Source organism: Sprattus sprattus (genome assembly GCF_963457725.1).
Source record: "Sprattus sprattus genome assembly, chromosome: 6".
Lineage (NCBI taxonomy): Eukaryota > Metazoa > Chordata > Actinopteri > Clupeiformes > Clupeidae > Sprattus > Sprattus sprattus.
Window position 1 is genome coordinate 18726880 of NC_137925.1, and position 13920 is coordinate 18740799.

The following is a 13920-nucleotide window of genomic DNA, read 5'->3' on the forward strand; positions in this document are numbered from 1 at the left end:
CCTTTCTGGTCACCTCACCCCTGACTGACCCCTTCTAAACGGCATACACACAGCTGTCCACATGGGGGCAGTGTAGAGCGTAGGAGTCCCTGGCAAGCTATCACTGCCTGGACACTGAGAACTGCGGTGTCCTGGCACTGGGGTCTAGCTTTAACCTGATAGTGCCTGACCTCTTGGCACTCTGGCGCTCTGGTGCTGTGCTTGCAAGATGCTTTTGCTGGGGTCAGTGTGTAGTTTAGCGTGCACGGGGATGTCATGATAGCAAGCGTGAGGGTGTTTGTTTTAAAGGAGTAGGTGGAAAAACTGGTGGCTTTAACGTAGCCTACTTTCATGAGGCTCTGTCTCCTTCCTTCCGGCAGTGTGTGTGTGTGTGTGTGTGTGTGTGTGTGTGTGTGTGAAGCTATAGATGTTTTTAGTGGTCATAGATGCTTCTCAATCTTACTCTTACACACACAAATTCACATATAAGAGCAAAGGAGCCATTTTGATGGGAGGGTTCTAGAAGGCCATTATGGTATGTACCTGAGTACTGTGGTGGGGGGGGCTATTTCATGCTCTCTCTTGGGTGGCACAGAAGTTCAATTCCTAGAAGGTGCCTAACACTAAAGGCCAGAGTATCTGTTTGATTGTGTAGCCGAGGGAGAGCGTGGTCACCCCACCCGGACCCGAACCTGGGTCTACAGGGTGCCAAACATGCGCTCGGACCGCCACACCAAAGAGCCAGCTCATGTGTGCATGGCAGCCAGAGCACACATTCATCTGTAGGGACGATCACATCGTCACATTCTTCTGGGAAGCGCACCCATGCGTTTCCGTACACAGACATCCCTCACGCAAACACCAATCATGCTTCTCCCATCCAGAGCACCCCACACACACACAAGTGCTTCACCCAACCATGGGGTCCTTCACATGGGGTCAACATTCCTGGGGGTCCCTCACACAGTGTTCACAGGCGCGCCTCCGATGACCTCACAGCGGGTCATCCCACTTCTGAGACCATTTGTAGCGAAAGGAGAGCGTGGTCACCCAAACCAGACTTGAACCCGGGTCTACAGGGTGCCAAACATGCACTCTGACTGCAACGCCAAAGAGCCAGACTGGATGGCATGGCAGTCAGTGTACATACTCATCTGTAGTGACGGCACATCGTTACTGACTGACTGACCGACTGGCATAGGTCAGATCTGCTACACTGTGACTGTCTTCCGCGTACCCTTTGGTTTACCTTCTTATGTTTGAGATTAATTTATCAACCATGCTAAGGGATGGAAGCTCTACAGACACAAAACAAGTGTGCAGAGATACAAATTAAACTGTCCCTCCCAACCCAACAACCTGCATTAATGATCACAGTGCAATTTGAATCCATGTGTTTTGAGTGAGTTGAAAATAAATCAAAAAAAGTCCAGAGAGTCAAATTCTGCTTGAGCAAAACAAAATACACACACAAATCCCCCTAGCAGTCTGCACTGGTCTAAGATCAATATTTGAGCAGTTTTTTTAGTTCAGTTCAGACATATTCACAAGAAAAAAGAGAGGCAAACATAAACACATGCATCATTCCACACAGACCCTGTCAACAAACTGAAATTGCTCCTTGAAGCGTTACACCACAAAAATTAGCACATGCAAAGATAGCGCAACATGATGCATGAAATTCCGAAAGAATGCGCCGCATCAACTCTGACATGGTCCTGATTGGATGCAGTGGGAAATGCATTAATATATTGCATCCGATTCCATATTACAGGCACCTAAAAGATGTGCAGCAAATCCTTTGGCTGACGCAAGCCTCTTAGCTTGTTCCAAATTCTCCAGCAGTAAAATCAGCATTAGCGCGAGATGCATACGTACAGCTTGCTGCATAGGAGTGGCTGCTTTACATATAATTGCTCTCACAGTCAGTCAGCTTAGGGCCCTCGTAACCCACAGCTACATTAAGCCTATATTGCCCATTACGCATCATCCACGTGACTCTGCTGATCCATATACAGCCGCGGAAAAAATTAAGAGACCACTTCAAAATTATCAGTTTCTCTGGTTTTACTATTTATTGGTATGTAAAAGACCATAAGGATTGAACCAAAGCGGACTGGAGGGTCTCCTAGTTCGTCTTCTCTGATGAGTCCAATTTTCAGCTTTGCCCAACACATGGTCGTCTGATGGTTAGACGGAGACCTGGAGAGGCCTACAAGCCACAGAGTCTTGCACCTACTGTGAAATTGGACTCATCAGAGAAGACGAACTAGGAGACCCTCCAGTCCTCTTTGGTTCAATCCTTATGGTCTTTTACAAACCTCAGCCAGGCAAAGTACAACGTTGTCCCGGAAGAAAAACTTGCTTCCCTTTGCTCTGACAATGTTCCCCAACTCTGAGAAGTGTTTTTTCCAGCAGGGCAATGCTCCATGCCACACAGCCAGGCCAGTAAAGGTGTGGATGGAGTATCACCAGATCAGGACCCTGTCATGGCCAGCCCAATTTCGAGACCTGAATCCCATAAAAAAAACTCTGAGATGTGATCAAGAGGAAGATGGATGGTCACAAGCCATGAAAAGAAGCCGAGCTGCTTGAATTCTTGCGCCAGGAGTAGCATAAAGTCACCCAACGGCAATGTGAAAGACTGGTGGAGAGCATGCCAAGACACATGAAAGTTGTGATTTTAAATCAAGGTTATTCCACCAAATATTGATTTCTGAACTCTTCCTAAGTTAAAGCATTAGTATTGTGTAGTTTAAAAATGAATATGAGCTTGTTTTCTTTGCATTATTCGAGATCTGAAGACACTGCATCTTTTTTGCTATTTTGACCAATTGTCATTTTTCTGCAAATAAATGATCTAAATGACAATATTTTTATTTGAAATTTGGTAGGAATGTTGCCAGTAGGTTATAGAATAAAACAAAAATGTACATTTTACTTTAACACATACCAATAAATAGTAAAACCAGAGAAACTGATAATTTTGAAGTGGTCTCTTAATTTTTTCCGCGGCTGTATATCTGTTTGATCACATATAACGTATAATTTGACATCTTATGCAAGAGTGGAAACTCTACATGGCATCATCATTATGAGAAGCTTCAGTGATCACGGCCTCAAATACCTACTGTGGTAAGTATTAATAGTAATCCCTGATGGCCCTACAAGCATAAAATAGTATGAATAGTATAAAATAACACTATGGTAAGTATGAATAGTATAAAATAACACTCTGCTAAAAACCTGAAGACAAAACCCAACTGCCCTTGGGTGAGTGAAGGCTCTGAAATGCAGCTCAGCCTTTGCCTGCCTCCTCTCTGCTGTAAAGCATACAGAACAACATTGTGCATATTGCAAAGCTTTAGGCTATAGGAGCCATCTGCCAATGCTGAGCATGTGTGTATGTGTAGTATCTGTGTTAGTGTGTGTGTGAGTGTGTGTGTGAGTGTGTGTTAGTGTGTGTGTTAGTGTGTGTGTTAGTGTGTGTGTTAGTGTGTGTGTTGGTGTTTTGTCTGTGTGCTGTCTGTGTGTGTATGTATGTGTGTGTGTGTGTGTGTGTGTGTGTGTGTGTGTGTGTGTGTGTCTGTCTTTTGAAAATGTGATCTCTCCAATCATTCACACAGGGGCCGTGGCAACTGAAGCAACCCCAGCCGGCAGGGCCCTGCAGGCGGACAGGCAACGGCTGGGGCCCCCGAGAGCCCCTCCTCAAAAACAAAAGGATCCAGGCACAGGCTTTATGGATGCGGCAAGAAAGATCCAGGCACAGGCTTTATGGATGCGGCAAAAAAGTTCAGTGAGGGAGAGTGGGAGGAAAAGTTCTGGAAGGTAGTATGATTTATTCTGTGTTTTCTCATGACTTTTTCATCTGCCTCGAAACCAGAGGTTTTACATTAAAATTTGATAGAAAACCCACAATTCCTCCTCATGTGGGAGTAAGAGTGCATGGACAGGGGGAACGCGATGAGTAACAGAGCTGTGGAGATGGTGATGGTTTGGGGGAGAGAGGTTGGTGGGGGACAGTTCCCAGGAGAAGAATGAGTGAGCTTGTGGATGCCGGGGGCACTTGTAACAAACACCCCACCCACTCCACCTTACTTCCCTCCCAAGCCAAACCCAATGCACGCCTAGCACACATCTGACACCCAGCAGCAGTGTTGGCACACTCTCTGCTCCAGCTCATCCCCACATTTCTAAACAGGGGGGCCAGAGCATGCCAACACTGCGTCAGACAGCAAGGCAGCCACTCCCCTCAGCCTCCCCACCAATAGTCACACATCGGACAAATGGCATGAGGATGGAGGAGACATTCAGCTAAACGAACACGGGCACAGCTGCGCCTACCTGCTCCTGTTGCAGAATGGGCAGACATTTGCCCTGCAGAGGAAGAGGCAGAAGAACACAGGCCGTTAGGCCCAACACACAACAAACAGAGGGGCAAAGGGGCAAAGGGGGAGGAGCAACAGGGTAGGGGGCAGATTTTTACATGTCATGACAGATTAACTAAATAAGATGATAAGAAGAAGTGCATTTCTGTTTTTTGGGGGGGGGGGGGAGAGCAGTCAAGAGGGTAAATACACGTTACCTGGGAAGGCTGGTAGAGTTGGAGTAATCCCTCAAATGTGGTGTGTTTATGAGTGTATGGACGTGTGTCAAAATGTGTGTGTGTGTGGGGGGGGGGGGGGGGGTTCGCTTCACAATAGATGGGTGAGAGTAAGAGGCTGTTTACTGTTTATACGAAGTCTAGTTTGTCTCCGTCCCTGCTGTTCAGAATACAGATAGCCTTATCATGTAGACAAGCACTCTCTATCCGCACTCTCTATCCGCAACGATCCAAATCGGGGATAGAAAGTGAGTAGATTTGAATTGGTATGGGGGCTGGTGTTCGTCTGCACGGATTCACGCAACCTGATGACGTCATTGCCCCACGTGATCGTTTCGCGATCTCACACCACTATAAATATCACTTGTTTTCCCTCAAAATCTCACTCGTGGTGGGCCTCGAATTCAATCTCATTAACCCAGCCTACTGATTTTTGATTAGCCTCCTATCTTGATCTAATTCTTTTTATTCAGACGTAACATAACTTTCATGACCACAAATATAAATTGGCCAGCGATTTAATTAGCTTTTTTATTCATACATTTATGTAAAATGGTCGGAGCAAAGCCTCATGGGAAATGGGATGACAGACATGTCATGTTGTACTGTTCCAAACTCTTTATTATCAATAGAAAATAGAATTCATTCTCGCATATCCTTTAGTCTGACCACTGATTTTATTATCCACCATAATGTAATGTTGCTAATTGGAGCTTGAATGTCTTGTGTAATGTGTTTATCCGTTTGCTGTTTAGTCTCTTCTTCTAGGTTTTTCACGTTTTTTCAGTTGTGTAAATAAAGCGCTAAAGCGCCACCCACAGGCGTGGGGTATGTACTACAGCCCGTTCAACACAATCTGTTGGCTCCGTTTTTACGCAAATCTCTCGTTACCAGGCTCTGTCTTTACGAAATTAAAAGATTCGATAGGTGTGAAAAACTCGTGTAAAGTGGGCCTAAGTCTCAGTAAGATCACAGTGTGTGTGTGTGTGTGTGTGTGTGTGTGTGTGTGTCTCACCCAAGTCCACAGCAGGGTATGGTGAGGATGCGCAGCAGGGCCAGGAAAGTCCGCAGTGGCAGCAGAGTGAACACGTACAGAAAGGCATCGAGACACAGGAACACGCCGAAGGTCATCAGCTGCAGGACGCAACACAAACAATGCTATTTTAGCTACTGCCAATGTGGATATCTTCTCTAAAATACATTTTGCTGAGTGGTGATGGTGATGATGGCAATCTCAAGGTCGCTCTGATATCCTCGTGGTCACAGTTGATCCTGGGACTACATTTATTATATTACAAATGGGACATCAAGTACCTCAGCCAGTTGTCGTAAAACTAGAGCTTTTTGATGTATGTACAGTAATGAGCAACAACAGTGTGCTTGAAAGATTTATGCTGTAGCCCAGGGTTTTTCAACTAGTTTTGTCCCAAAGACCACCATTCTGACTAGAAAGTAATTTGCGGCCCACTGATGTGCCTGCGCACGTGCATGTTTATAACTGTCGCCACCCCTGCTCCCCTGCAAACATATTCTGCATAAAACACTTAAATATGTGAAATTATCAGAGTGGATCACTAACCACCGCCACAACGCCCCCTCCCCCTTTGCACATATTCTGCCTATAGCACTTGTCAGTGTAATTTCTTCGCTGAATATGGGTCTACATCAGTATATTTCAGGCAATGCGACTTGGCTATTCAGACTATTTAGATTGACATATTTTTCTTATTTTAGAAATGTTTCACGATATTTAAGAGTAATCTGGAAATGTGTTGAAATATCAAAGCAAATTTATAAAAATAAAAATGTCAATGGTGAAATGATCAACATAGGTTCATGTCGCGGACCCCCTGCCATGCCGCCGCAGAACACCAGGGGGCCGCGGACCCCCGGTTCAAAACGCCTGCTGTAGCCTATTGTTAGACTTAGTTTTGTTAATATTTCCAATGTAATTAAATCTATTATTACATATTAGTGTGCGAGAGTAATAAGTAATTAAAGTTTAAACTGGGGTATCGGAGGGGAGAGAAATGCACTGCTTTTACATGGCACTTCGTGTTGTTCCTAGAATGGCTTGTTAATTTTGCCCCAGGGAGAGCATACATGTTGTTCGTCCTACTCATAATACACGTAGTCCCAGAAACAACTGTTACCTGAGGAAACAGCAGCGACCATGCACTTAACATGTGCCCACTTGAGTATATGCCGACCACTGGTGAATGAGTCTCTATGTGGGCTAGAAAAGCTTATTTTCTCACTCAAACAGAGAGCCAGCCTATATAACATGAACATGAACGTCTAAAACCAGTTGATTTTTTAACTACAGCCAAATCGGTTAGCCTGCAAAACTCAGTTAAAGAGAGAACAAACACTCCCTGGGACACAGCTCAGGGGACCCAATTAAGCCTTCATCAACATTTTAAACCAGGAAGTGCAGACTGTCAGGAGATGCCAATTACAGCCACAACACAGACAGCAACGCAAAAGCAACCGGCACCCTCGGCGCTAACAGAGAATGCAAAACACCCGTATATTATACCTTTTCAAAGGAAAAATACCTTGTGATGCCAGCCATTTTGGGGGTGATAGGGCAATGAATTACTTTTTTATTACTCCCTTCTTCTACTGATAACATTGACATTCCAGCTCTAGGTGAAGAGGTAGGCTACTGATTACAATAGAAAACCTCCTGTGATTCTGCTGCTTATTATAAAATTGACTAGTCTACACTTCTCATGATGACAAAAGGCAGGCAGCTGAAAAGCATTCATTTGCTCTGGGAGTACTGGCTGAAGCTCATTTCAGGGGCTCTTTGTGTGGGCGGTCAGGAGATATTTACGACTGAGTGGAGGTGATCTGAGAGATTCGTTTGAACATGTCTTAAACAGACATTCTAGAAGGTCTCTGTCAGAAAAGACCAAGAGTGAAGATTGTACTCTGACTATTTTCTCTATTTTTAATTTTTCTCATGTGTGTTTGTGTGTGTGAAAACATCTTCAGAAAATAAAACTAGAACTAAGACTAAGGAGTAGAGCAAGTTACAGTTGATAAAACAATTCTTAGTCCCTGAAGTTACCACAGCGATGCCCCTCTGATGTTTCCACAAGGCCTCTAGACTGATCTCCGACCCACGAGTCTATGCCTGTGTACAGTGGCGTGCACACATAGACACTAGGTGGTGCTAACGCACTAGGACTTTTGCCCTTTATCAACGAAAATGCCCTTTTGAAACTTTTTTTTATTTTTTTATTTTTTAATATTATTAACATTTTACTGAGGCCGGTTTTGAAATGATCTTTTAAAAACCTAAGCGATCAAAAACGACTGAAACAATGCCCAAAAATGAGCCACGTCCCCCTTGCACAGTCCAGACTCAATTCTCTTCCTTTGTCACGTGCACTCGCGCTGGCACGCGCAGGGCACCACATGCGCTTCAGTAAACATCTGCAAATGTGTTAGGACGAACGTTTTCTGTTGTATAGGTTTTGTCAGGCAACATAAATTAACACATTTATTTGTGGCAGAAAAAAACGGGAAGTTCCTCATGTGAAAAATGCCCATCGGTAGGCCTATTCAATGACAACAGTTAGCAGCTAACTCCTTCTTCTCGTACTTTTTGGTCTCTTTGTTAATTGTATATTGTACAGTGGAGGGCAAAGTGAAGTTTATCTACTTCGCCGAGATGTCTAGAGTTCATCTTGGGACTTAACAATGACTGTATATAGTTAATATAGGATGTGGATTTTATCTGTTGGTGGTGTGACTTTTTTCTATAGGAAACTCACGTTTAGAGAATGATACAAATAAAAGTAAAATTTCATTCAACATGTGCGTGTAACTTTTTTATAATAAGGTGTTCCGTGTGCGCTAAAAAGTGCCCTTCCCTTCCCCCCTGAGCACCTGCCCCCCAAAATGTCTGTGCACGCCACTGCCTGTGTATACCACAAAGCCTTGTCCAAGTAGGGGGTGCATTTAACATCTACATTAAGACACAACATAAGGTCTGTGTATGGCTACAGAATGGTATGAGCTGTGTAGAATAAACAGGGGAACTTCTTAATATACTTAATAATATGACATGTACTAGAATCTAAATTTACAGAGGAAAGAGGTGTAATAGGCTTGTTACTGAGGGATGTTTTGGCCATATTGAACCACTACGCCATCTACTGGCTGTTTGGGCCTACTGCATTTGTCTGGATGAACAGGAGATTTTCTATGATCAAAGCAAATCATTTAATTAAATCTATTTAAATATAATTTTTCCAGGCTTCTTTTGAAATTGTGTACTGGAAATTATGCAAATATTGCTGTTGGTGACAGATGTTGTTAGTCCTTCTTAAGGTTAACTCTGTGAATTCAGTCTCCCTGCTGAAAGTACCTAGCCTGGATACCAGCCTGAACTCCGCCCACAAAATTTTTGGTCCGGGAGATTCAGTCTGGAGTCGAGCTAGTTGGGAGGGTTTAAACGGCCCCGAAAAGGGATCTGACCATTCAAACTGTAAGGGCGGGCTTTATACGTTGATGGACAGACATAGATAGATTACCGGTATACATCGAACAAAGATGGCGCCGTCTCGGGAGCTTAGTGGGACATATTTGATATGATTTAAGGTATCTACACGACTTTTTTTATGTCTACATTGACTCGGTTAGTTGTGTATACGCAACACCAATGTTGCCTAGGATTGTAGGTCTTAACTTATGCACTCTAGACCATTATTGAAAGGTTATGCTAACAGCGTAGACAAAAAGAACATTAGAACTAATGGTAGCTTCTAGCCTTGAGTGCTAATTAAGTAACGTCTCAACAGATATTGACAGCGCATTCATTTTGAAAGAGGAACAGAGAAACGTGATCAAGGCATTTGTCGATTGAAAAGATGTTTTTGCCGTCCTTCCTACGGGATCAGGTAAAAGTTTAATCTATCAGATGGTAATAATACTACGTTGCTCTGATTGGTTCTAGGTATCCAATTCAGCGAAGAGGAATTTTCTTTCCTGGTTCGTTGAAACACGCCCCATAATCACAGCCCAGTGGTCCGGTCTCAGACTCATATTCTGACTAGAATTATGAGTATGACATCGTCAGGCTAGAAAGTACCATCTGTGGCCTCATAAAAAAGTGCAACTCCTCCACCTGTCAGCTGGACCCTCTTCCAACAAGCCTGGTTAAGAGCTGCCTGCCATCCATTGCTCCGTTGATTACATCAGTACTCACCACCTCTCTCCTCTCTGGCACTGTACCATCATCATTTAAAACTGCTATTGTCAGACCAATGCTGAAAAAACCTGGACTGGACTCTGACAACTTCAACAACTACAGGCCTATTTCCAACTTGCCTTTTCTCTACAAAGTTCTTGAGAAGATAGTGGCAACTCAACTCCAGGATCACCTGAAGGCCAATGATCTCTTTGAGCCATTCCAATCTGGATTCCGTCCTATGCATAGTACTGAAACGGCCATGATCAAGATTACTAATGATCTCCTCTGTGCAGCTGATGATGGAATTATCTCCATTCTGATTCTCCTTGATCTCAGTGCAGCCTTCGATACTATCTCTCACCATCTTCTGCTGGAACGTCTAGCTAATATCGGAGTGTGTGGCAGTGCTCACCAGTGGTTCACCTCCTATCTCTCTGGAAGGACACAGTACGTTCAAATGCTGAGTTGCAAGTCTGAGAGTACTGCTGTGACAAGAGGGGTGCCCCAGGGGTCTGTGTTAGGCCCTCTGTTGTTCATCATCTACCTCCTCCCACTTGGCACTATCCTCAGGCAACATGGTGTTCAATTCCACTGTTATGCTGACGACACCCAGCTCTACCTTTCAACAAAGCCCACTGCTACTCTTCCGCCAGCTGTACTCACTGCCTGCCTCCATGACATCAAATTATGGATGACACAAAATGACCTGAAGCTTAATAGCAGTAACACTGAGCTGCTAGTGGTTGGCTCCAAATCAGCTCTTGCTAAGATGGAACCTTTCACCATATGTGTAGATGGCAGCACCATCCCTTGCTCCAACCAGGTCAAGAGCCTTGGTGTCATACTGGACAATGCACTTTCATTCAGTGCACACATAAACAGTATGTCAAGAAGTGCCTTTTACCATCTAAGGAACATTGCACGGCTTCGCCCAGCGCTCACCCAGCAGAGTGCAGAAGTCCTTGTGAATGCATATGTGACATCCCGCCTTGACTACTGTAATTCCATCTTGTCTGGAATCCCAAATAAGCTACTCCACCGGCTCCAACTCATCCAGAATTCTGCAGCAAGGATTGTAACACGCTCCAAATCCATCAGCCATGTAACACCATTGCTTATGCAACTGCACTGGCTTCCAGTATCCTACCGAATTGACTTTAAAGTCCTGCTCCTGGCCTACAAGTCCCTACACAACAGTACCCCCACCTACCTCTCTGACCTCCTGGAAGCTTACAATCCTGCCCGCTCACTGAGATCCTCCTCAGCAGGCCTACTGCATGTTCCTAAGGCGAACCTCAGCACCCTGGGAGAGGGCTTTCAGCTACATCGCCCCCAAGTTGTGGAATTCACTGCCAGACTACATCAGACACTGTGACTCAATTACTGACTTTAAAAGCAGACTTAAAACTAATTTCTTCAAGATAGCTTATGGACTGACTTTTATTTTTCTTATTTTTATTTATTTCTATGAGATGTTTTGTAATTCTCACAACCTGTTTGTGAAGTGACCTTGGGTGTCATGAAAGGCGCTTTAAATAAAATGTATTATTATTATTATTATTATTTAAGGTGGGCTACATTTGCCAAGTTACGTTGATAAATTGCTAGGAAACATCCAGTGTTAGTGTTCACTAATAGACACTGAAAAAAAGTGAATTTAGTAGGACAAAACCTGGGGTCTCTAACAGCAGTAATCCAGAGAAACCCAAAGCTACGCTATCTTATCACCACTTGCATGAACTAAGTCCTGCATGTTGAAATACCTGTACACGTGGCCTGTGACATGTTCAAAAGATACATGTTAACTTGTTTCTCTGCTGAGGTGAATGAACTGAATGTCTTTGTATGTAGGGCTTTCCCTGAGGCACTCAAAGAATTCACACCCATAGGCTCAAAGAAAACCCACAGGTTTCTAGAGTCTGTACTTGGAAAACAATGAAGTTTGTGTGCTAGCGTGTGCAATAACAGCTATGACATGTGTCACACGTGCGTTTCTATATCTGTTTCTGAATTAGTGAATGAATTAGTGAATACATGAACGAATGACTGAGTGAATGGGTGCATGAACGAATGAATGAGTGAATGGGTGCATGAACGAATGTTCGAATGAATGAGTGAATGAGTGAATGAATGAATGAATGAATGAATGAATGAACGAGTGTCTGTCTGTCTGTATGAGTGAGGGGTTGAATGAGTGAGTGAGTCTGTGTGTGAAAGGGGGGGCCTACCCTCTCCAGCTCTCCGGGGATTCTCATGCATGTGTACACTCTCTCTCGGCGTTCTGTGTACTTTGCTTCGTCGTGTTCCAGGAAGTAGCCCCTGGTTAGTTCCGCACACATGAACCGCAGCAGGGACGGTTCTGAGTCTACAACAGGACACCAAGTGATATTACCCCAGTGATCCTCAAAAACAATTGGCAACAATAGAAGGAAGCAATATGTTAAAACAGGACAGGACATATGCTGACTATGTCATTGTAACATTGTTTAACAGTGTTTGCACATTTGGCTTAGAACCTTAGTAATTCTCAACAACATGGGCTAAGACAAGTACAACATAAACTGTGTGCATTCTTCTGCTTTTAGATGGCACTTGCTGTTAGCAGTAGCAATAGCTAACTGTCTCTAAACTCTCATAACAGCGGTTACATCAGCTTTCTAAAAAACGTCATTCCTTACAATACTATGTGTACTAATGCCACCCGATACACACAACAGGCCTTTATCAGATGGTTTGTTCTAGTGACAGTTAACAGCAGCACACGCCAAGAGCTTGCTGTCATTGTATTACACTGTATAGTCGTAAAGGCAAAGTTCATGTTTCAGTCCGCGGGCTCATCATTAAAGAAGGTATGCATCTTTGAGAATGTAAATATGGGGATTTACAGCACAGCCTGCTCACTTACACCAGCTGGCAGTTACCCCATTTGACCCCATGCACAAAGATTATTTCTAGTTCGTCTGGCACCCTGTGACGACCCTCTTCAAAACCCCAACAGACTAGAGCGTCTGGTAATAGTGTTTGCCTCCAACAAATCTGTCACAACGAGTTATGTCAAGAAACAATGATTTGGCACTACATAAAGAAAAACAGATATGGCTAGTTTTTCAATGACATCATATCTAACTTTGAACTTCCTGCACAACAACCACAGATGTCGAACATTCAGATTCGAATTCGGCTCAAAGTTGGTCGTTCTACCACACGGACAAAATAATGAAGTACAATTATTAAATAGTTATCTTCTCAGTTATCTACGTTGTTTCTCAGTCCCTGTCAGTCATCGGCTTGTTGAGATCACGCCAACTAACTTAAGCGGCCAAAGCGTTGGCTAGTACACATTTGCTAAGTAGAAAAAGCAACTAATCGCTAGCTCAAACACAGACAAACTGGGAGCATTTAAGGTAAAAAAAATAATAAGAGGGACAACACAGTTCATGTTAGCTTGTTAGCTTGCTACTTCCACTATGCTAGCTACGAAGCTACGTCGAACTCCCAATAACAACACGCACTTCCCTTCTCTCTACTGAAAACAACCTCACATGCATCTTCTGGGAGAGGGGCAGATTTGTGCGAGTCATTTTTTACGGGCCTTTAAAGTACATTTACAATTCAAGTCCCGCTTTCAAACCCAGTTAATAAGCCACGTTGGAAGGTCAGCTGTCAGAAGATGATGGTTGAGCCAGCTCGAACCAAAAACAAACTCACCTGGGGTGTCATGTTGCTCCTTTCTCACCGTTTGTCTCTGGTAAAAACTCAGCGTTTCGGCCATGTCTTTTGTGTTTATTTCACCCATCCTTACACCTCTGTACCTGGCGCATTTCTCCCCTCTCTTCTCGTCGTTTTCTGCCTCTTTTTCATCTGACAGTCCAGCTCCTACTACATCCGCCATCTTCACTCCGCCACAGCAGGAGCGTGTAAGGGCAGAATGTGCGATGAATGAGGATAAAGTTGAAGTTGGGGACCTGAAGTTCAGGATAGAGGCTCACTATTTCGTGTTTTGTGTGACTTTGATTAAGATTAAGAAAAAACAGTGTCATGTCAACGTAATTTACATTATGAAAATATACACATTTTTGACTGCGAAAGGCCTAACCATTTTTTGGAACCTCATCTACAAGCCTACATGTTA

General features: G+C 43.8%; 1 protein-coding gene across 1 annotated transcript in view; it reads right to left on the reverse strand.

Moving 5' to 3' along the window:
- Positions 1–13680, reverse strand: part of tapt1a (transmembrane anterior posterior transformation 1a) — a gene marked incomplete at its 5' end in the record, with an annotated part of 25749 nt that extends 12069 nt beyond the window's left edge. Inside the window, 4 exons of the mRNA XM_080841147.1 lie at positions 4324–4356; positions 5598–5716; positions 12017–12153; positions 13497–13680. Coding sequence (XP_080697273.1) covers positions 4324–4356; positions 5598–5716; positions 12017–12153; positions 13497–13680 — 473 coding nt within the window. The remainder of the gene's footprint in view (positions 1–4323; positions 4357–5597; positions 5717–12016; positions 12154–13496) is intronic.
- Positions 13681–13920: the final 240 nt, after the last annotated feature.